Source organism: Hippopotamus amphibius, chromosome 1, assembly GCF_030028045.1.
Source record: "Hippopotamus amphibius kiboko isolate mHipAmp2 chromosome 1, mHipAmp2.hap2, whole genome shotgun sequence".
In the NCBI taxonomy this organism is placed as follows: domain Eukaryota; kingdom Metazoa; phylum Chordata; class Mammalia; order Artiodactyla; family Hippopotamidae; genus Hippopotamus; species Hippopotamus amphibius.
The window spans coordinates 100,687,354-100,710,911 of record NC_080186.1 but is presented as its reverse complement, the minus strand read 5'-3'; the positions used below and the strand labels follow the sequence as shown (position 1 = coordinate 100,710,911).

General features: G+C 33.9%; 1 protein-coding gene across 2 annotated transcripts in view; it reads right to left on the bottom strand.

The window, feature by feature from the left end:
- The window catches only part of SYCP1 (synaptonemal complex protein 1), a 141,642-nt gene that overhangs the window by 51,459 nt on the left and 66,625 nt on the right, over window positions 1-23,558 (bottom strand). For both annotated transcript variants that reach the window (XM_057747262.1, XM_057747268.1), the window contains exons 16-20: window positions 10,914-11,018; window positions 10,026-10,129; window positions 8,546-8,663; window positions 7,659-7,729; window positions 4,582-4,663 (exon numbers count right to left, since the gene is read on the bottom strand). In XM_057747262.1, coding sequence (XP_057603245.1) covers window positions 4,582-4,663; window positions 7,659-7,729; window positions 8,546-8,663; window positions 10,026-10,129; window positions 10,914-11,018 — 480 coding nt within the window. The remainder of the gene's footprint in view (window positions 1-4,581; window positions 4,664-7,658; window positions 7,730-8,545; window positions 8,664-10,025; window positions 10,130-10,913; window positions 11,019-23,558) is intronic.

The window sequence follows — 23,558 nt, the reverse complement described above, 5'->3', positions numbered from 1 at the left end:
TTTTCATGCCAATTTGGTTGGTACAAACATACACACAAATATGTATACATTCTTATTTATTAAAAAAAATCAAATACTTCCATTTTTGACAGAAAAACCACCTAGATACTCTAAACAACCTTCCTGATAAAAATAACTTAAAAGTAAATGTCTAAAAAATAAGGAATCTGCTTACTTGAAATTATAACTTTAAAGTGTAGTAATAGGTTTGGGGCTAGCACCAAAGCCAGCATTTGGCCTAGGGGTATCTGCTGAACCTACCTAGGTTAAAGGAGATAGGGGATAAAACTCAGAGCTCACTAAAGGTAGAGAATCTAATAAGACAACCCTGCATAAAATCACAAACTCAGAGGACTACCTGCTCAGTGAAAGTGTGAACAAGAAATAAATCGGTCACAAAGAAGCGTACAGTAAGGAAACTTGCCTGTCTTGACCCTGGCACTGAGTGAATGGTACAAAAACTGTCCTGAAAACTTGTAGCCATGAGGTGGGCTTATATTGGGGGGATGGGGGGCAGTTATAGCTGGATTCATGCTATCCCTATAATCTTAAAAAATTTCAAATGGAGAATTTACTTTAAAATGGGTTCCTGGTTAGTAGTGCCCCCAAGAAAATCTTTTTGGGAGAATATCATTTTCAACACAAGCCTCAAAAAATTACCACAGATAAAATTCCAAGGACTCAAAAAACATAAAGAAATAAGGATTCAAAGAGTAAAAAGTCAACAGAAAGAATAAAGAGCAAAATCAGACCTGAAAAGACTTCAGATATTGAAATTATCAAAGAATATATAATTAAAATATTTTAAATATTTTTAAAAATTAAACACTTGAAACTATGAAAAAGAAATGGGAGACCATAAAAGATAATTGAGCAGATCTTAAAAAGAACTAATTAAAACTTCAGTAATGAAAAATGAAATTAAAATTTAAAACTCAATAAAGATAGGAAAATCGGTTATTTCTTAGCCTTACCAAATGAATGCTGAACAAATTTTTTAAAATATCAGTTTGGAGTACCACCAGATTATAACTTTGCCTGAGAAAGCACATTTTTTATGTATTTCTCCATTCCTCAGACCATCAAAATTCATTCCCTTGAGAGTTAATATTGATGATCATACTTTTCTCCCACTCAGCTTCTCCTTAAAAATTATATAACTGACATTACTACACATGAAAAAAGCCATCTTTATAACTGTAATTACAACAGTTCAAAAAATATGTATATTTTACTAAAAGGATGACATCAGATCTATCAACTTTGTCATTTCGACAGCCCCATCTCACTCTCCCTTCTTTCTGATTAAACTAATGAAAATTAAAGTAACTTAAGCTTTCAATCCTTTTAAATTTAAATAATCTCCAAACTTAGGACTAATTAATATATTTGGTGGAATGCCAAGAAATTCTTGAAAAGATTTTCAACTATTACAGTTCATTTGTAAGTAAAATAATTCATGTACATAAAATCAAAGAATTTTATTCACCAGAATTCTAAGCAGAAGAAAATGGTGTTAATTATTAGAGGTCAAAACTTCAGAAAGTGAACTATACTTTCCAAAGGACTACTCACTAATTCACTATACAGAACATCAAGTTTAGGACAAGTGTATGGTGAAGGGCAGAGAAGGGAAAAGTGGTCTTGTCAGCCAGGCAGTAAAAACATTTCACATAAAGAAAGCAGAAATTTTTCTGCAGTTCCCTTGATTATAAGAATGGGAGACATATCTAAGAATGATTTTGAAAAGCACCTTGCCACTCTAAAGATATCCACAACAAATGCAGCTTCTGAGAGAATGGGTAGAATTGGAGAAAGGGAAGAGATAGCTAAAGAGCAGTTTAATTAAGCTTTGCTCTTTGATGCATTGTGCAAAAACTCCTAATCCCAAAGCCTCTTCAAAGAAACCTGCAGTAAAAATCCTTTACTATTCCTGAAAGCTTTCAAAATAGGACTGAGAATTCTTTGTACAGGACAATGTAAAAGTTGGCCCTAAAGAATCTAGCCATATAAATATTGTTACAATGTCTCTATTACCAAATATTTTTCACATTTTATAATACCTTGTTTTCTAATATCTTCATTTGCTTATCTTTTTTTACAACTTCACATTCAATGCTTCGAACCTAAAAAATATTATTTGACACAGGATTAAAAATGTTAACAGAATTTCTATTTTCTTCTATGCATATCTTTTAGACTTGGAATTATAAAGCTTACTCTTATATTTCTACAAATAGCTCTCCCAGTTTATTTCAGTAAACTTTTTTAAAAAAGAAATTGTTTTTCTGTCTATATGTTAATGTTCATTATTCTTATCTTAGCGTAGTATCACTTTACAATATTTTATTAGCTTTCCCAGTTTATACTGAATTTTTTAAACTATACATAAATGTTTATAATCTGTTAAATATGTCTTTCACAAAAATGTGTTAAACTGAACTTTGTAACAATCCAATGATATAGAAAAATAGGTATTATTATCCCCATTTTAGAGATGAGGAAACAAAGACTTAGATAAAGTATGTATGAAATAATAAGTGTCTGAAGTAAGGTAGTAGATTGGGATAAAAAAAGAGTGTAATGAATTTCAATGTCAGGCAAAATATCCAAGAAATATTTGCAACTTGAATTCTTTCCAGGAAACTGTCTCAACTGAAATCCAGCCATGGAAAGCTTAAACATGCTACAATTTGTCTTGCATTTCATTTTTTTTTCCTTAACTCACCATTCATATCTTCGACACTGATAAAATAAATTTAAGTTCTTAGCAGAAGATTTTTATTTTACATTAAATATCAAATTCATGGTTTTCCTTACACCAACAAGATTAGTGCTTTGAAGCAACCTCTGATACAAATTTTAAAGTAGTGAATTACATACCAAGTCTTTAGGAGATTAAATTCATTTTTTGGGGTTGAATTTAACTAATAAATATGGAACTGAAAAAAAAATGTGATATAGTCTAAAGAATATTAGAGAGGAAGCTCTACCACTTTTTAGTCATGTAGCTTTTCGAAGTTTTTACCCTTTGGAGGCCTGATTTCCTAATTCATAAAATGAGGACAAAAAAGACTTCTAGTTTAAATAACATACATAAAGAATCTAGAATGTTCCTGGTTCACTGCAAGCCCTTAAAAATATAGTTCATTTCATCCTTAGACTATTCCAATAGTCTTAAAACTCTTCAACGTGTAAGTATAATTATGATACTTCTCAGGTCAAAACTCTTCAATAACCTCAAACTTCTAAATATAGCTCTGAGGCCTTAAACGATCTATCCTCATTTTTCCCCATCTTCATCTCTTCACTTCTCATCTCCCCGCCTCTCATCTTTCCCTCCTCTCTCCACTATCACCACTATCTTAAACTCCACCTTTCAGCCAAGATAAACTTTGTATAGTTGCTTAAATATGACAGGCTCCCTCATATTTGCAAGGCTCTCTCATACTTCGTGTATAATGTGTGTGTGTGTGTGTGTGTTTGTAATTTGGAATATGTTTCTTCTCCCTGTTATACTTGCGCCAACCCTTCTGTCTTCCACTAATTCCTATTAATCAGAGGTTTCTAAATGACTGTTGCTTCTTCCAGGAAGCTTGCCCTGACTCAAGTTTAGATAGATGCCCTTTCCATGGGCTCCAATAGCAATTATATAGAAGACCTAAGTCTTGATTTGGCCATCATCCTTTCCTGCAAAGACTCTTCTAGTGTAAATTTCACAGTAATCCTGCTCAGTTCACAAAGCTTGATGGGGACCAATCTGTCTCCAAGGGTGAGAATGCAGCTCAGGCTTGGAAAGATTACTCCACCCCTTAACTGCAATGAATGGCTCAGGTATAAGTGAACTAAACTAGGCCAGAGTCTTCTCTAAGATTTTTTTCAGAGCTTTCAAGACTATTTTTCATAGCCTGTGCCTTCCACCTCTCCCTATTTCATTGTTAAAAATTAAAAACATTAACTTTTCTAATAAAAAAACCTTATTTGGATCACTATTGTCCACCAAAACAAATTAAAATCAAACTTAGCACCCAGAACAGTGCCTGGCATATCATAGGTAAGCAATAATATTTGTGGAATGAATGAAAAAACACAGTCAAGGCCTTCACAATCTAGTCTGATCACCGCAATCTATTCTGGCACAATTTTCTCCCACTATGTATATTATATACCATTATTATGTCACATACTTTGCACTATTCCACTTTTGTAATAATCTTCCCGAAAAGCCTTCTTCCTATCTGAACTCTTTGAAATCATTTCCACCAATGCACAACACAAACTTATTAGATTATCAGTGTATTTCATATTACTAAAGCTTGAACCTTTTATTTAGCCTAAAATATAAATTAACATTTATTAATGCTCACTATTTAAAGAAATTTAGTATTATGTCACTGTTTCTTCTAGATACAAACTACATAAGCAAAATAACCCAACGTGGCCCATATTTTTAAGGTCAACAGCCTACAATCGTCCTTGGCCCATCAGTCATTTATACAATAGTATATTTTTTTTTGATGCATGGTATTGTTTTTATGATTTAAAATTTTGTGATAGAACCTATTATTAAATACAACATACATTTTCTTCACTCTTGTCCAATTTACATTTAACTTCATCTCCTTTCTGTTTTAGCTCTTCTCTCACAGATTCCAGTTCATTCCTGAAGGAAAATGGAAGAGTGACACTGTAATAAAATTCATATTTTCATTTTATCCCCATTTATCCTAAAATGGTTGACCACTTAATTTTTTGTTGGTTTATATTTTCATTTTGTTTGTTAATTTTTCATGCATTAATGTCAATAGACACATTTCTACTCCTACATTTAAATTAATTTATACAGTTATTTTGAAATTATCTAGAACTTTATAGCCATTTTTCCATAAAAAAAAATTCCTAGATAGAAAAACTTATTTCTTATTTAAGTCAAGATTTCACTTTACTATTTTCTTAGTCATAAATTAGTCATCATTCTAAAACATAGTCATAATGTTGTACAAATAAATTAGGGACATACATAGAAGTAATTTTAATGAAGAACTACATGACTGAGATATTTGCATATACATGTATCCTTATATATGTACAGAACACCTCTGGAAACATACACAAGAAACCATGATACTTCTTGGAGGGAAACTGGATAGCAAGAAGACAAAAGGCAAGAAAGATAGTTTTCTTTCCCCATGTCCCTTTGATTTTTACACCATATGCATGTATTATCCTTTCAAATTTTTTTAAATTAAAAATCTATCTGTTGCACAGGAAAACAATGGCGATTTGTCTCAGAAGAATATTTAAAGCTATTTCTAATTGTAGACTCTCTTGTTACTACAACTGACATGTTACTGGGTCTAACGTGACTGCATGGAATAGTATTTCAATCATGTGAGAAAACTGGCCTTCTGAAAACTGGATCTAAGATGTTTACTCTTTGAGTTTTAAATTTTTAATTGGCATATTCTTCCTTTTCCTAAATATATTTTTATTTGGTTATGTAACTCCGTAGAGTAGGTCAATGTACAAAAAGATATTACCCAAATAATCTGAATTCTCTTAAATAAAAAGCAGCCTTTCCCTAAAATATATCTTCACTTTTTATCCTCAAAATATACAGTGGCTTAATCACAGATTTAATCTATAAATAACAGTTACTTCCAAAGAAGAAAAGTAAGCATAAAAGACAAAGGTAATCTTTAAAAGCAGAATAAAAGATGACTTTTCAAATATGGAAAATAGTAACAGTTAAGTGCCAGGCACTGTGCTCAGCGCTTTATTTACATTTCCTCATGTAATCCCCAAACAGTCCTATGAGGGAGATATATTAGGTCTAAGGAAATATCAAATAATTTGCAATAGCTAAGTTTTAATGACCACATTCCTTAATCAAACAGAAATCAAAACTTAATACATTAGAATATAAGTACAAACAAGAACCCCCAAATATTTGGAAATCATCCAAATTACTAATGTATTAAAAGGAAACAAAATACAAAAACAGATTATTTAGAAAGTAATAAGCATAAATACACTACATATCAAAAACCAGGTCATAGATCTACAGTAGTGTTAGAGAGTAAATTTATACCTTGCAATGTTTTTATTATTTGAAAAAGAGAAAGATAAACCAAATATCAATATACCGATTTTTAAATATATCAATTTTTAAAATAACTAAAGAAAATACTAATATTTGATCGCAGGCAGGAGAAAAAATTTTAAGTATAAAAGCAATGGGAAAAAATTTCAAAAGGAAAGACAATTAGATTTAATACAAAATTTTTTTTGAAAACTTCTGTATGGCAAAAAATTAACCAAAGTGAAAGGAAAACAAGGGGTTAGGGAAAATATGTGCTGTAAATAAGATAAAGGATTAGTATGTTTTGAAAGCTTAAATAAATCAGTAAGAAAACAATCAAGGTCTCAAAATATTAGTGGGCAACAGCTACAAGCAATTTAGAAATCAGAAATTCTAGCAAGCACACACAAAAAATTCCAAAGCTTACCCAAAACATGAAAATTATAAATCATAAGAACTATGAGTTGTTTTTGTTATATTATCGAATAAATTAATGATAATACCCAAAAGTAATTAAAACATTTTGGAACCAGCATTTTCATAAAATATTGGTTGTATTGCATGGTTTACAACCAATAAAACCTATTAGAAACCATTTGTGTATCAAAAATAATTGAAATAATTATTCCTATAAACTCAATAAATTCACACTTGAAATTTATCCTATAAGAAAAAAATCTGGGACTTCCCAGGTGGTGCAGTGGTTAAGAACCCGCCTGCCAGTGCAGGGCACATGGGTTCAATCCCTGGTCCAGGTAGATCCCAAGTGCCATGGAACAACTAAGCCCGTGTGCCACAACTACTGAGCCTGTGCTCCAGAGCCCGTGAGCCACAACCACTGAGCCCACATGCCACAACTACTGAGCCCACACGCCACAACTGCTGAAGCCCACATGCCTAGAACCCATGCTCTGCAACAAGAGAAGCCACTGCAATGAGAAGCCCGTGCACAGCAACAAAGAGTAGCCCCTGCCTCCCACAACTAGAGAAAGCCCATGAACAGCAATGAAGACCCAACACAGATAAAAATAATTAAAAATAATAATAATAAATAAAATATATACATATATTTAAAAAAAGACTATTCTTAAAAAAAAAAAAAAGAAAGAAAACCTGTATGTCCCCAAATGTTTACTACAGTATTATTTATGATAGTGAAAAACTGGAAAATGTAAATATCCAAATTAAAATAATGTTATATCCACTTGACTAACTGGCATACCAGCATTAAAATAGATGATTGTGAAAACACCTAGAAACACAGATCATTCTTAAAATAATATTAAATTTTTTAACTATCTCTTCTAAATTTTCTGGCATATGATTAATGTACTTTCTTAAATAAATAGTAAATATTAGAAAGTTTATGATACTTTAATTTCTATGTCCAATATCACTATTTCAAACTAAGTATAAAATAGGCATTATTACAATTTTATTTTTAAGCAGATTCCAAAGCAATAACTTTTTACTTTATACTATATTTCAACATAAGATTAATCTAAATTAACTATATAACAATAGAAAAGAAATACTATTTTTGGCCAGTTAAAGAAGGCCAATGCATTAGTCTTGCCTTAATTGTGTTTCTGTCTCTTCCAGATTTTCTATTTGTTTCAACATCCTTTCTTCTTGCTTTTTGCTATTCTGTAGAAATAATCAGCGGTATTTATATTAATTATTTTGTTTCAACAAAAATAAAATTGAAATTAATATTTAAGACCTTTACCTGTCTTAAAATTCATTTAAGTGCAAGAGAATGGGCTATTTAACTTATATAGTTCCACACTACTTTTCCAGCCTTACTCTATTCCCCTGATAATCTCTATATAGTAGCCAAAAAACCAAGTCTTACTTGCTGTTTCCCAGTGATACCTTGAGTCTTGTGTCCTTTGTTCATATTGTTGTGGCTTCAAGGAATGCTTTTCCACTAATGGCTACCTACTGAACTCACAATTATTCATTTTTAAGGCAAAAAATCAACGCTATATCCTCCCTGAAGCCTTCTCTTTCTTTCCTCAAGGCAGAAGTGATCCTGTGAACTCTGATAACACTTTGTCCCCAAAACAATACACATGATATACTATTTTAAGTTATTTGAGCATTTTTTTATTGAGTCATAAACTCCAAAAGAGGCATGATGACATTTTATGCATCATCGTATGCTCCCCAGTGTCCTATATAATTTACTTAATAAATACTTGAGTACTTTATAAAAAATCTTGATGCTTAAAATTAGAGTAGCTTTATCAATGGGGAGCCTACATCTTCTGTTTCTATTACCAGCTAAGATCAATATGCATATTTTTCTTCTAAAACAAAGTATTTAGAAGAAAAAGATAATCAGATAATCTAAAATAATCAGACTTTTAAAGCTGACAGAATCTTTAGAGGTAATCTATTCTAACCCCCTAACTTTATAGTAAGAAAATTAAGTCACTGATACTTTCTTTTTCCACTTACATTAATATTTTCTTGCTGTTTCTTGAGTTCTAGGTCCATATCACTTGTTTCTTGTGCTAGTTCTTTGTTTTCCAGTGAAAGCTTTTTGCAGCTTGCAGTTAGTTCGGTATTCTTAAGCCTATTTAAAAAAAAAACAAAAAACATGTCATACCAAAATATTTACATATAAAATTATACAATGTGGAATTTTATCCAAAAATAATCTTAGGGGAAAGAAAGGAAGGGCTGGGGCTACCAATGAAATAAGACTGCCATCAGTTAAGAATTTTTGAAGCTTGGTGATAGGTATATGCTGGTTCATTACATTATTCTCTCTTAACGTTGTATATATTTGAAAATTTTCTATAGTAACTTTTTCAAGATGTTATATATTTCCTTGCATGTTTCCCGTACTGCTTTCCCCTTTACCTTTCCACAAATTTTGGAAAGTATTTATTTCATATAATATTTTCTTTCTAGCAGGCTGTCTCTTAGAAACTGTTTCAAATTTCTGATGATTTAAGTGGTACACGAGATTAACTATTTTTAATTAAAATATTTTCATTAAAATAAGTAAAACTTTGTGCACATATGCAACACTTAAACTGCTCTTACAAGGTCTCAAATATTCTACATTGAAAGAGAGATTACTGCTATTACTGGTTGCAGCCAGGATCAATTTTAAATGAGGGAAGGGGAGTGCACAGTTCTATGGAATGATTTCACAAGCACCTATTATCTCCTACTGACTGATACTCATCAAAGAGTTTTAATTAAAAAATGAAAAGCTGAAAAAGCAAATATGCTAAGGATAATACAAATTTATATTAATCAGTTCATTCATTTAAAGAAATTTTGGTTAATAGATGAATTTTCCTCCCCTACAAAAGTACTGTGAAAATGTACCAGATGCTGGGAATGAGAGCTGAAAGAGAAGTGACAAGATGCTGAGTAAATTACTTATTTCTCATTTTTATCTAGAGTTGAGAAGTAACCAGAAAGCAAAAATCATGCTCACCACTAGGTTGCCTACTTGAGTTTAGTTCTCCCTGAGTAACAACATAATTATTTCTTCCCACTTTCTCTAGAAATTAAACTTACTAAGTAGGTGAAACAACTAAATATTATGTTTGGACAATGTGAGAAATGAATTTATATTCTGTCATTTTGTCAATATAAACCTAGAAAGTAATTTAGTAAAACAACCAAAATAGTTAGAACTACAAATGATTGTTTTTATGAGGAACAAAATAATCTCCAAGAAAAGTAATATATTTCTCTTCTAATGCATTTCTCAAGTTCATGATATACTCTTCTTATGTCAATAATATATACTTCCTTTAACAATGAAATTGATAAACTATTTTGACCTTTAATCAGAAATAGAACACAACTTTAAGCCTATTCAAAAAAGTATTACACATAACTTATTAATACTTTACAGTAGTACAGAAAGCTCAGGAATTGAATACTTAAACTACTTTATAGATAGAAAACATACTTCTCGTTTTCAAGCTCAGTTTTCAGCTCTTTAACCTGTTTTGAATAATGCTGTTCACTTGTTGCAATGGCAGTTAATTGTATTTCCAAATCATGTACTTTTTTCTGGAAAATAAACATGTATTATCACAGCAAATGTTTTTACAATTTTCTCACTTAAAAAGTATGGTCACTCTATGCAAGCGAGTTATATCTTTGATAAAAATATGTCAATTTTTTCAAATTTAAATTGATTTAATGCCATAATCATTATAATTTTAAAACAATGAGCAATGACAAATGCAATACTATAAGTAAATTCCATCTTGATATTCTGAAACTCAACCAGTAAAATTATATTTACATATTATAAAATACTGTTGTCAATTTTATACTACCAAGTAATTAATTTCAATTAAAATATCACATTATTAAGAAGAAATATATTAGCTAATTAGAAATCAAGCAGTATCTGAGAAACTAAGCTCTTCTTACTATATTAGAAAGACAATTACAATGTAATACTGTAATAGACTGAAAACATACTTTTTAAAAATAAAAGATTCTAAAATTATAACATGAGCACTATAAAAACTATTGTAAGCTAAGAACTTAATGAAGACTAAAATTTAAATGTATCAATTAAGAAATATGACATCAAGAAATGTAATTGTTATAAGCTATGGCATTATGTATACTATTGGTATCTTAAATGTTGACCTTTCTCTACCTCGTTATAATGTGGAGGTTCTCTAGATGTGTTTTAAGTCAATTGCTAGCATACTAAATGTAGCAGGAACACATCTTCAAGAGGAATTTTGTGAAGCAATCTTGCACAAATGTAACAGTAAATCTGTACCCTACTAACAAAACACTTGAAAGAAAAAAAATGTATCCTTTTTAAACAAACCTCTTTGGTGTGGAGAAGGCCAGTTAATTCTTGTTCTGCTCCTTTTAATTCTTCAGCAATCTTCTCAAATTGTTTCTTCTCATCTAACAGCTTTTGGTTTTCTGCCTATTTAAGAACATTAACAAATCATGACAATCAAAGCACACACACATTCAAAATAATCAAACTGCTCAAATAGAGTTGTGAAGAGAATTATGAATTTCTCTTTGGCTAAAATTTTTTAAAAAGAGAAAAGTCATTAAGTAAATTCCAAAATTAAGTATGATGACAGAGGATTTAATGGACAGAGCCCTGGAATTTTTTGTTTAAAAAAACTCATATTAAAAAAAAAAAAAAATCTCATATAGGTCACTGAATTCAAACCTTACCTTATGCATAAATCACTTTAATTTATTAGCATTTATTACTTACTGACTATTCTATCAATACAATTTGTACTTATATTTTACTAAAATGCTCTTCCTGTAGCTTTCATACAATGGTTATTGTTCTGTGTTCCTTAATCACAGAGAAGTCTAATTCCTCTTTCACATGATAGCTGAGAAATATGTGAAGAGTTATCATCACTCCCTAACTTTTCTCTTAACTATTCTAAAATCTCTAATTATTATTATCATTATTATTATTATTCCTATGAAATAGCTTTATATTGCCTCATTCCTTCAGGATGGGCTCACTCTGTCAACATACTATTTTAAATGTTATAGACAACCATAAGTCAGCAAACTACAGCCCACAGGTCATATCCAGCCACTGCCTGTTTTTAATAATTCTTTACTGTAATATAGCCAACCTAGTTGTTTATATATTATTTATGCCTGTCTTGCCCTGTAACATCAAAGTTGAATAGCTGCAACAGAGACCATATGGCCCACAAAGCCTAAAAATTTACTATTGGCTTTTCACATAAAAATTGTGTCAATCTCTGCTCTAGACAAGTCCTATACAACATAACTTTCTGCAACAATAGGAACATTTTCCATGCTGTCCAATATGGTAGCTATTAGTACTTCAAATGTGGCTATTGGAGCTGAGAAACTGACTTTTTAATTTGATTTATTTTAATTAATTTAAATAACACATTTGGCCAGTGGCTACCATACTAGATAGCATAGCTCTAGATACTGAGCAAGACAAACTATAATCCAACCATTAACTCTTTAGTTATGGGTGCTTAATTTCTATTACTTCCTCCTATTATCCAACAGAGCATAAGTTTATGAATTCAATTTTTATTTTGCTTACTCAAGCATGAGATTATAATAATTTTATTAAAGGCTTGCCAATAAGAGGTGCTAGATTAAAAACTATAAAAACTACTAATTGCAGTTACAGAGTTTGAATTTTATCTACAAGCAATGTGGAGCTATTGAAAGTTTTGATACCACCATATAACATGATCATATTTGTGATTTAAAAGAGAAAACTATAGCAATAGTACATAGGAAGACTAATTATTAATCATGCTACCTATATAGATATGTACAAAAATCTACAAATATAAAGAGTCTGGTTAAAGATATACCATGTAAATGATAAACATATGAAAACTAATAATACTATCAGCTAAAACAGACTTCAGAACAAAAGAGTATTATCAGAGGTAAAAAGAGGCAGTCAATCATGACCAAAGAGTCAATTCAGCTGAAAGATGTAATAGCTATATATAAATGTGAGACTTTTAACAGAAATTCAAAATACACAGGCAAACATTGACAGAATTAGAGAGAAATAGACAATTACAAAATCAAAGTAAGAGATTTTAACACCCATCTTTCAGTAAATAATAGAACTGGACAAAAATCAATCAAAACGGAAAGATTTTTCACAATACCATCAACCAACTGTACCCAACTGACATTTATAGAACCTCCACCTAACAACAGCAGAATACGTATTCTTTTCAAGTGCACATGGAGCATTCACTCAGATATACCATATCATGATTTCTAAAACAAACCATAACAAATTTAAGTAATAAAGTATATTCTCTGACCATAATGGAATTAAACTAGAAATTAATAACAGAAATATAAAAGCAAAACCTTCAAATACACAGAAAGTAAATAACAGACTTCTAAGTAACCCCAGGGTCAAAAATAAAACTCAAGAGAAATTAGAAAATATTTTAAATAAAAATGAAAATACAACATATCAAAATTTGTGGGCTACAGCTAAAGAGATGATTAGAGGAAATTTATAACATTAAATATTTATATTAGAAAAGTCTCAAAACAGCAATCTAAGTTTCTATCTTAAGAATCTAGAAAAAGAGCAGATAAACCCAAAGCAAACAGAAGGAAGGAAATAAAGAGCAGAAATCAGTGAGATTGAAAATCAAAAACCAACAGAGAAAAATCAATGAAACAGAAAGCTGGTTATTTGAAAATATCGATAAAGTAATAAATCTCTATCAAGACTGACAAAGAAAAAGAGAGAGAAGACATAAGTCACCAATATTAGCAATGAAAATAAGGATAACACTACACACTCCAAAGACATTAAAAAGATAATTGCAGGGAGTGCTACAAACAACTCTATGCACAGACAGTTGACAAAGTCAATGAAATGGGTTAATTCCTTAAAAACCATAAACAGTCAAAATCACCCAAGATAAAACAAGTAACCTGAATAATTCTATAACAAAAAGAAATAAAATTCATATCTAAAAATCTTGCCAGAAAGCAATCTTTATCTCCAGATGATCATTCTGGAGAATTTTACCAAACATTTAAAGAAGAAATAATACTAATTCTATATAATCTCTTTCAGAAAATAGAAATGAGAGGAATGATTCCCAACTCATTTTATGAGGCCAGCATTAGCTTGGTTCTAAACCAGAGAAAGACAATCCAAGAAAATCATAGGCCAACAGCTCTCACAAACACAGAAACAAAAATCCTCAACAAAATATTAACAAAACAAATTCAATAATATAGAAAAAGAATAATACACGCATATCTCAGAGATATTGCTGGTTCATTCCAGAATACTGCAATACAGGAAATAAAGCAAGTCACAGGAACTTTTTGTGCACATAAAAGTTATGTTTACACCATTCATAGTTTATTAAGTGTACAACAGCATTATGTCTAAAAACAACAATGTACATACTTTATTTTTAAAATGCTTCATTGCTAAATAAACCCACAGACCTACAGTCAATTAATCTTCAACAAAGGAGGCAAGAATGTACAATGGGAAAAAGTCTCTTCAGCAAGTGGTATTGAGAAAGTTGGACATCTGCGTGTAAATCAGTAAAGTCAGAACATACCCTCTTACCATATTCAAAAATAAACTCAAAATGGCTTAAAGACTTAAACATAAGACATGACACCATAAAATTCATAGAAGAGAACATAGGCAAAACATTCTCTGACATAAATCATGTCAATTTTTTCTTAGGTCAGTCTCCCAAGGCAATAGAAATAAAAACAAAAATAAATAAATGGGACTTGATCAAACTGACAAGCTTTTGCACAGCAGAGGAAACCATAAACAAAATGAAAAGACAACCTACAGGATGGGAGAAAATAGCAAACAATGCAACCTACAAGGGCTTAACTTCCAAAATATACAAATATCTCATACAACAACCAAAAAACAAACAACCCAATTGAAAAATGGGCAGAAGACCTAAAAAGACATTTCTCCAAAGAAGATATACAGATGGATAGATACATGAAATAGATACATGAAAAGAAACTCAACATCACTAATTATTAAAGGAATGCAAATCAAAACTACAATGAGGCACCACCTCATGCCAGTCAGAATGGCCATCATTAAAAAGTCTACAAATAACAAATGCTGGAGAGGGTGTGGAGAAAAGGGAACCCTACTACATTGTTGGCAGGAATGTAAGTTGGTGCAGCTTCTATGGAAAACAATATGGAGGTTTCTCAGAAAACTAAAAATAGAATCATCAGAGGATCCAGCAATCCCAGTCCTGGGCATCTATTCAGACAAAATTATAATTCAAGAAGATACATGCACCCTTATGATTATAGCAGCACTGTTCACAATGGCCAACACATGGAAACAACCTAATAAATGTCTATTGACAGATGGATAAAGAAGATGTGGTACATAGATACAATGGAATACTACTCAGCCATAAAAAAGAACAAAATACTGCCATTTGCAGCAACATGGATGAACACAGAGATTATGACACTAAGTGAAATAAGTCATAAAGAGAAAGACAAATGATATCACTTATATGTGGAATCTAAAACATGACACAAATGAACCTATCTATGAAACAAAAACAGAACCATGGATATAGAGAATAAACTGGTGGTTGCCAAGGAGCAGAGGGCTGGGAGAGGGAAAAAAAAAAAAGCCTCATTACTAAAAACATGCTAACCATCATTGGATTCTTTAGCAAGTTGTAACCTTTTTTGCAATAGTAACAAAGATCATTGATCACAGATCATCATAACAAATATAATAATAATGAAAAAGTTTGAAATACCATGAGAATTACCAAACAGTGACACTGAGACACAAAGTAAGCAAATGCTATTGGAAAAATAGCACCAATACACTTGCTTGAGACAGAGTTGCCACAAACCTTCAATTTATAGAAAATGCTATTATCTGCTATTAAGCACAATAAAACAAAGCATGCCTATATGCCACACCAAGTGGGATTTATACCAGGAATACAAGGTAGGTTCAACATTTGGAAATAAATCAATGTAAAACACCATATTAACAGTCTAAAGAAGAAAAATCACATGATCATATCAAATGACACAAAAATAATTCGACAAAATTCAACACAGATTCATAATAAAAATTCTCAAGACACTAGGAAAAGAAGGGAAAGTCTACAAAAAACCTATAATTAACATCATACTTAATGGTTAAACACTAAATGTTTTTCCTTTAAGATCAGGACATCAAAGATGTACACAATCACCACTCTTATTCAACATCACACTGGAAGTATGAGCCAGTGCAGCTGGACAAGAAAAAAAGAAATATAACTGTCTTTATTTGCAGACAACATGATGGTCTACATAGAAAATTACAAACAAGTTGCAAAAAAACTCCTAGACCTAACAGGTGAATTCAGCAAGATTGCACTACAAAGTCAGTGCAGAAAGCAATCATATTCCCATCTACTACTAGCAATGCAAAATTGGGAAAATATATTTAAATAATATTTAAAATACCTTCAAGAAAAAACATATTTAGGTATAATTACAACATAACATGTACAGGATATATATGCTGAAAACTACAGAATGCTAATGAAGATATAAGGAAGATCTATATAAATGGAGCTAGATACATCATTCATGTACTAGAAGACAACACAGTAATGATATCAATTCAACCCAACCTAATCTTTACGTTTCACACAATTCCAACCAAAATTCTAGTAGGATTTTCTTAGACACAGACAAGCTATTTCTAAAATTTATATGGGGAAGCTCCCTGGTTGCCTAGTGGTTAGGATTCTGGGCTTTCACTGCCATGGCCCAGGTTCAATCCCTATTCAACAAACTGAGATCCTGCAAACTGTGTGATGTGGCAAAAAAAAAATTCACCTTTAATAAATACATAAAATTTATATGGAAAAGGTTGACAGAGTGGCCAAGATGGCACAGTAGAAACACCTTGCACTCACCTCCCCCTATCAGCACACCAAAGTTAAACTATTTACACAGAAAATATTGATGAGAAAGACCAGAAAACTAGCAGAAAAGATCTTCTACAAGTAAAGAAATAAAAAAAGAATCACGATGAGATGGGCAGGAGGGAGAAATATGTGGTATGGTCAAGACCCATACACCCAGGGTGGGCAACCCACAAACAGGAGAATAATTGCGATTGCAGAGATCCTCCCCAAGGAGCACAGGGTCCAAGCCCCACATTGGGCTTCCAGTCCAGGGGTCCTACACCAAGAAGATAAGCCCCCCAGAATGTTTGCCTTTGAAGGCCAGTAGGATTTACTTTTGGGAGAGACAAAGGGTTGTGGGAAATAGAGATTCCACTCTTAAAGGGTGCACACAAAATCTCACATGCTCTGGGACCCAGGGCAGAAGCAGTAATTTGAAAGGAGAATGTGTCAGACCCAACTGCTGACATCAGAGAGCCTCCTAGAGAGGCATGAGGCAAGTGGAGTCCACCCTGGGAACAAAGACACTGGCAGCAGCCAATTTGGGGAGCTTGTTCTACTATGAGAACACTTGGGCTGGCAAGCAATATTCTAGAATCCTCCCTCTAGCTTATTAGTACCAGGACCTAGTCCATCCCACCAGCCTGAAGACCCCAATACTGGGACACCTCAAGCCAAGCAACTAGCCAGACAGGTATACAGCCCCACCCACCAACAGGCCAACTTTCTTAAGAGCCCCAAAGCCCATAGCCACCTCAAGACATGGCCCTATCCACCAGAAGGCACAGGACTCAGCCCCACACATCAGTGTACCAGCACTAGCCCTGGAACCACCAGGGCTCTGCAATCAGAGAACTTGGGAACCAGCTCTACCCACCAGTTAACACAAACATGAGGACCCAGCTTCACCAACCAATTGGTGAACACAAGCCTCAGGATCCCTTGGGCGCCCACCCTGTCCACCAGTGGGCGAACACCAGGCACAGGACCATTGCAACCACACAGTCTGCCTTGTCAAAAACCAGCCTACCTACCAGCAGGGTGGCATTAGCCCCAGGACTCCTTGGGCCCTGGCCCCGCTCACCTGAGACAACCTGGACGCCCTCAACCAGCCATCCAAGGATCCAGCCCCACCTACCTTCAAGCTGACACCAGCTCTGGGACACCCTGGACCCCATAGCGAGTAGTGTCAGGAACCAGCCATGCCCACCAACAGGCCAACACTAGATGTAAGACCCCAGCAATACAACCACTTATCTCAGAACCCAGCTCTGCCCACCAGCAGGTCAGTACTAGCCCTAGGATCCCCTGGGGCACCACAGCCAGCCACCTTGTGACCCAGCTCCACCCACCAGTGGGCAGCAGCCTCCACACAAGGCAGGGCCTGGCAACGAACTGGACTGGGGCTACCCACATCTATAAGACCATGCAAAGTAGGCAGCCCACCACAACAGAAGGAAAAACACAGCCCACATAGAGGGCACCCCTAAAGCATATAACTGATGACCAGAGAAGAATATGTGGCTGGAACACACAGGATGTCTCCTACAGAAGGCCACATTTCCAAGATCAGGAAACGTAACCAACCCCCTAAATACACAGAAATAAAAATAGCAAATTAGGCAAAATGAGGCAATGGAGGAATATGTTCCACATGAAGGAATAACTAAGTGAAGTGGAGCTGAGAATCTACCCAAAAGAGTTCAGGGTAATGATTGAAAAATGCTCAAAGAACTTGGGAGAAAATTAGATGACAGGGGGAGAAGTTAGAAGTTTTTAAGAAACAGAAAATATAAAGAAGACCCAAACAGAGATGAAGAATACAATAACTGAAATAAAAAATATACTAGAAGAAATCAACAGCAGATTAGATGATACAGAGGAGTGGATCGGCGAGCTGGAAGACAGAGTAGTGGAAATTACTGAAGCTGAACAGAAAAATGAAAAAAGAATAAGAAGAAATGAAGAAATAAGATCATGCAAAGTAGGCAGCCCACCACAACAGAAGGAAAAACACAGCCCACATAGAGGGCACTCCTAAAGCATATAACTCTGATGACCAGAGAAGAATATGTGGCTGGAACACACAGGATGTCTCCTATAGAATGAATTGGGAGATTGGGATACCAATTGTACACTCTAAATATATGCAGTTTATTGTAAAAAATAAAAAAAGAAAAAATTAAAAAGAAAAAAAACTAAAAAAAAACAGATACAATTCACATACCATTAAACATACTCTTTTAAAGTGTAAAAAAAAAAAAAAAGAAATGAGGACAGTTTAAGAGACTTCCAGAACATAAAGAGTATTAACATTCACATTATAGAGGTTCCAGAAGGAGAAGAGAGAGAGAGAAAAAGCCCAGAGGACATATTTGAAGACCTAATAGCAAAAAACTTCCATAACCTGGGAAAGAAAACAGACATCAAGATTCAGAAAGCACAGAGAGTCCCAAACAGGATCAACCCAAACGGGGCCACACCAAGACAAACTGTAACTTAAATAGCAAAAATTAAAGATAAAGAGAAAATATTAAAAGCATCAATGGAAAAGAAACAAGTTATGTACATGAGAACTCCCATAAGGCTATCAGCTGACTTTTCAGCAGAAACTCTACAGCCCAGAAGGGAGTGGCATGATATATTTAAACTGGTGAAAGGGAAAAATTACAACCAAGAATACTCTACCTGGCAAGGCTTTCACTCAGATTTGATAAAGAGATCAAAAGTTTTACAGAAAAAAATAGCTAAGAGTTCAGCACCACCAAACCAGCCCATGTACAAAGCTAATGGAAAGGTTAAAAGACAAAAGTAGTAAAATCAAGTTTACCTGCAATAAGTAGTTAAGGGATACACAAAACAAAAAGGTGTAAAGTATGATGTCAAAAACAATAATCATGGGGAGAGAAGAATAAAAATGCAGGATTGTTAAAATGCATTTGAACTTAAGAGATCAGCAACTTAATGAGATAGAGAGAGAGAGAGAGGTACTGCTATATATAAACCTCATAGTAATCACAACTCAAAAATTTATTACAGATACATACACACAAACTAGAAAAGAACCCAAACATAACACTAAAGATAGCTATCAAATCACAAGGGAAGAGAGGAAAAAAGAACTACAAAAACAACTCAAGGAAGGGACCAAGATGGTACGGAACTCACCTCTCCCCACAAACATATTAAAAACACATCTATACATGGAATAATTCTCATGGAAAACTGGAAACTGGCAGAGGAACTCCCATATAACCAAGGATGCAATAAAGAGTCCCACGTAATCCGGTAGGACAGGAAGAAAAGCATCAGGTTTGGACCTGTGCCCTGGGAGAGGACTAAGAGGAAAAGGGAAATTGCATGGGGGGGACACTCGCCATGGGGAGTAAGTGGGTTGAGCCACAGACTGGGCATCCCAGTCCTGAGGTACTGCGTAGAGGAGACAAACCCCTTTGGCTGTTTGGAGAACTGCTGGGACAGACAGAAAGGATGAAGGTTCCTAGACTCCACTTGTGAGGAGTGAGTGGGTGCTGGCTTGCCACCAGGCAGGGCAGGCATAGGTCTGCCCTAGTGGCTGCCACTGTGAGCACTCCCCAATCCAAGCTGAGTGAACACCTTCACCCCACTCACTGCATGCCACAGCTTGGCAATGGATCTAGGAAAGTCAGGTCCTGGGAAAAGACTCAATCTGGGAATGCAGAGGCAGCCCAGGAGCCTGGGGTGTGGTCTGGGTAGGGTGAGGGCAGACACTGTTTGTGCTTACTCAAACAGCACCACAGAAGGAGCCCAGACCTCTAATGGCAGCACAGCCATTTCAATTCCTGCAACCATAAAGCCACGATCTTCAGTGTCAATCAAGCTAATGCTCCAGCCATGCCCACTCCATGCCATAACCTTGCACTAGATTTGGGACAATGACAACAGGAAAAAGGACACAACCTTGGGCTGAGTGAGTGGAGCCACAGACACATACACAGGTAGCAGACTAGACCTATTTTAGCCCATGAGCCCCACTTGCTATAACATTCCCCTCCTTTGGGGCAAAGGCTCCAGTGAGAGGAGAAGGAAAAATACACACTTAAGGGGCCACAGTCAGCTCTAACCCCACCCTCAGGACATCCACTTCTGCAACTTGGGAACTGAAAGGGTGGGGATTGCCACTGAGCAGAGAAGTCGCACCTCACACCCTGTGCAGGCTTTAACTCCTCAAAGACCATCCAGATTCCCTATCAAGGTAATAGTGGCCAGCACACCCTGGGGAAAGATGTGACTAGTCTCCACACCAAATCCAGCCCTCACACCAAAAACACTGGGCACACGCAGTCTACACAGGGATGCTCCCACATAAAAACATCCATTCAAGACCACAAAAGATACTTGGTTCATCTAAATTCATAGAGACAGAGAAAGTTAAGTAAAATGAAAAGCCAGAGGAACAACTCGTAATTGAAGGAGCAAGAGAAATCCCCTGAAAAATACTGAAACAGAGATAATCAGTTTAACACACGAATTCAAAATGTTGATAATAAAAACACCAACTAAATTAAGAAAGAGAATAGATCTAAGCACTGATCAGTATAACAAAGGACTAGAAATTATACAGAAGACCTAATCAAAAACAGACAATTCCATTTCTGATAAAAAGCACTCTAGAGGTAAGGAATCACAGACTAATTGACACAAAAAAACGCATAAGTGATCCGGAAGATATAAAAATGTAAATCACCCAATCAGAACAGGAGACAAAAAGACAAATGAAAAAAAAAAAAAGATGAAAGCAACATACGAGGTCTATGGGATAATATAAAATGTGTCAACTTCCACATTATAGGGGTCCCAGGAGGAGGAGAGAGAGAGAGAGAAAGGTCAGAAATGTACTTGATGAAATTACGGCTGAAAACTTCCCTAACCTAAAGAAGGAAGCAGATATTCAGGTACAGGAAGCACAGACAGTTCCAAACAAGATAAACCCAAACAGACATAAACCAAGACATATCATAATTTAAATGGCAAAAGTTAAAGTGAGAATTCTAAAGGCAGCAAGAGAAAAACAGAGTCACATACAAGGGAACCCCCATAAGGCTATGAGCTGATTTTTCTACACTACCAATGCAGACCAAGAGGGAGTTGCATGATATGTTCAAAATCATGAAAAGGAAAAACCTGCAAACTAGGATACTCTACCCAGCAAGACTATCACTTACAATAAAAGAGATAAAGAATTTCACAGACAACTAAAACTAGAAGAATTCAGCAATACTAAACCTATCCTAAAAGAAATGTTGAAGGAACTTCTCTAAATGAAAAAGAAGTCAGAATCTATAGGAAATGGAAAGTCCCAATAAGGAAATGCAGATAAATAGCAAGGACTGAAGATCACTTAAATGAGCCAGTACATATATTAAAAAACAAACAAAAATTATAAAAGCAACTATAACTACAATAAACAGTAAAGGGATAAAGCATGAAAATGTAAAATAGGGCAACAAAATCACAAAATTTGAGGGAGGGGAGCAAAAATAAGTAAATCTTTTAGACTGTGCTTGAACTTAAATAACTATCAGTTTAAAGCAAGTGTATATGATTATGGTCAACATATATGAACCCCATGGTAACCACAAATCAAAAACCTAAAATAGATACACAAAAACCAAAAAGAAAAAAACTCAAGAAAACTACAAAAGAAAATCATTAAGCCACAATGGGAAAAAAAAAAAAGAAGAAATGAACAAAGAAGAACTACAAAGCCAACTTGAAAATAAGGAACAAAATAACAGTAAGTACATACTTATCAATGATTACTATCAATTTCAATAGACTAAATGCTCCAATCAAAACATATGGTGGGTGATTGGATAAAGAAAAACAAGAGCCTTCAATATGCTGAGTACAAGGGATTCACTTCAGAGTGAAACACACAGACTGAAAGTAAGGGGATGGAAAAAGATTTCATGCAAACAGAAACAATAAGAAAGTGGGGGTAGCAATACTCACATCAGACAAATTAGGTTTTAAAACAAAGGCTATAACAAAAGACAAAAAGAGCATCATATAATGATAAAGGGGTCAATACAAGAAGAGGATTTTATACTTGTTAACATATATGCACCCAATAAAGGAGCACTAAACATTTAAATACTAATATACATAAAGAGAGAAATGGAAAATAATACAATAATAGTAGGAAATTTTAACACCCAACTGACATCAATGGACAAATCATCCAGACAGAAAATCAATAAGGCAACAGAGGTCCTAAATGACACAACAGACCAGTTGGATTTAATAGCTATCTACAGGATGCTACATCAAAAAAAAAAAAAAGCAGAATACACATTCTTTTCAAGTTGACATAGAACATTCTCCAGGATAGATCACATACTAGGTCACAAAACAAGCCTCAACAAATTTAGGAGGACAGAAATTTTATCAAGCATCTTTTCTGACAATCGTATGAAACTAGAAATCAACTACAAAAAGAAAAATGGGAAAAGAATGATCAGGTGGCAATTAAACAATATGCTACTAAAAAAAAATGGGTCATCAATGAAATCAAAGGGGAAATTAAAGTACCTTAAAGAAAATGAAAAGACAGCTTTCCAAAATCTATAGGATGCAGCAAAAGCAATTCTAAGAGAGAGGTTTATAGTGATACAGGCCTTCCTCAAGAAATAAACAAACAAAAATCTCAAACAACCTAGCCTATCACCTAAAAGAATTAGAAAAACAAAGACAAAAGTCAGCAGAAGGAAGGAAATAATAAAGATCAGAGAGGAAATAAATAAGAGACCAAAAATAATAGAAAATATCAATGAAAAGAAGAGCTGATTTTTGACAAAATAAAATTGATAAAACTTTAGCCACACTCAACAAGAAGAAAAAGATGACCCAAACAAATAAAATAAGAAATGAAAGAGGAAAAATAACAGCCAATACTACAGAGATACAAAAAATCATAAGAGGATATTATAAACAATTAATATGCCAACAAACTGAACAACCCAGAAGAAATG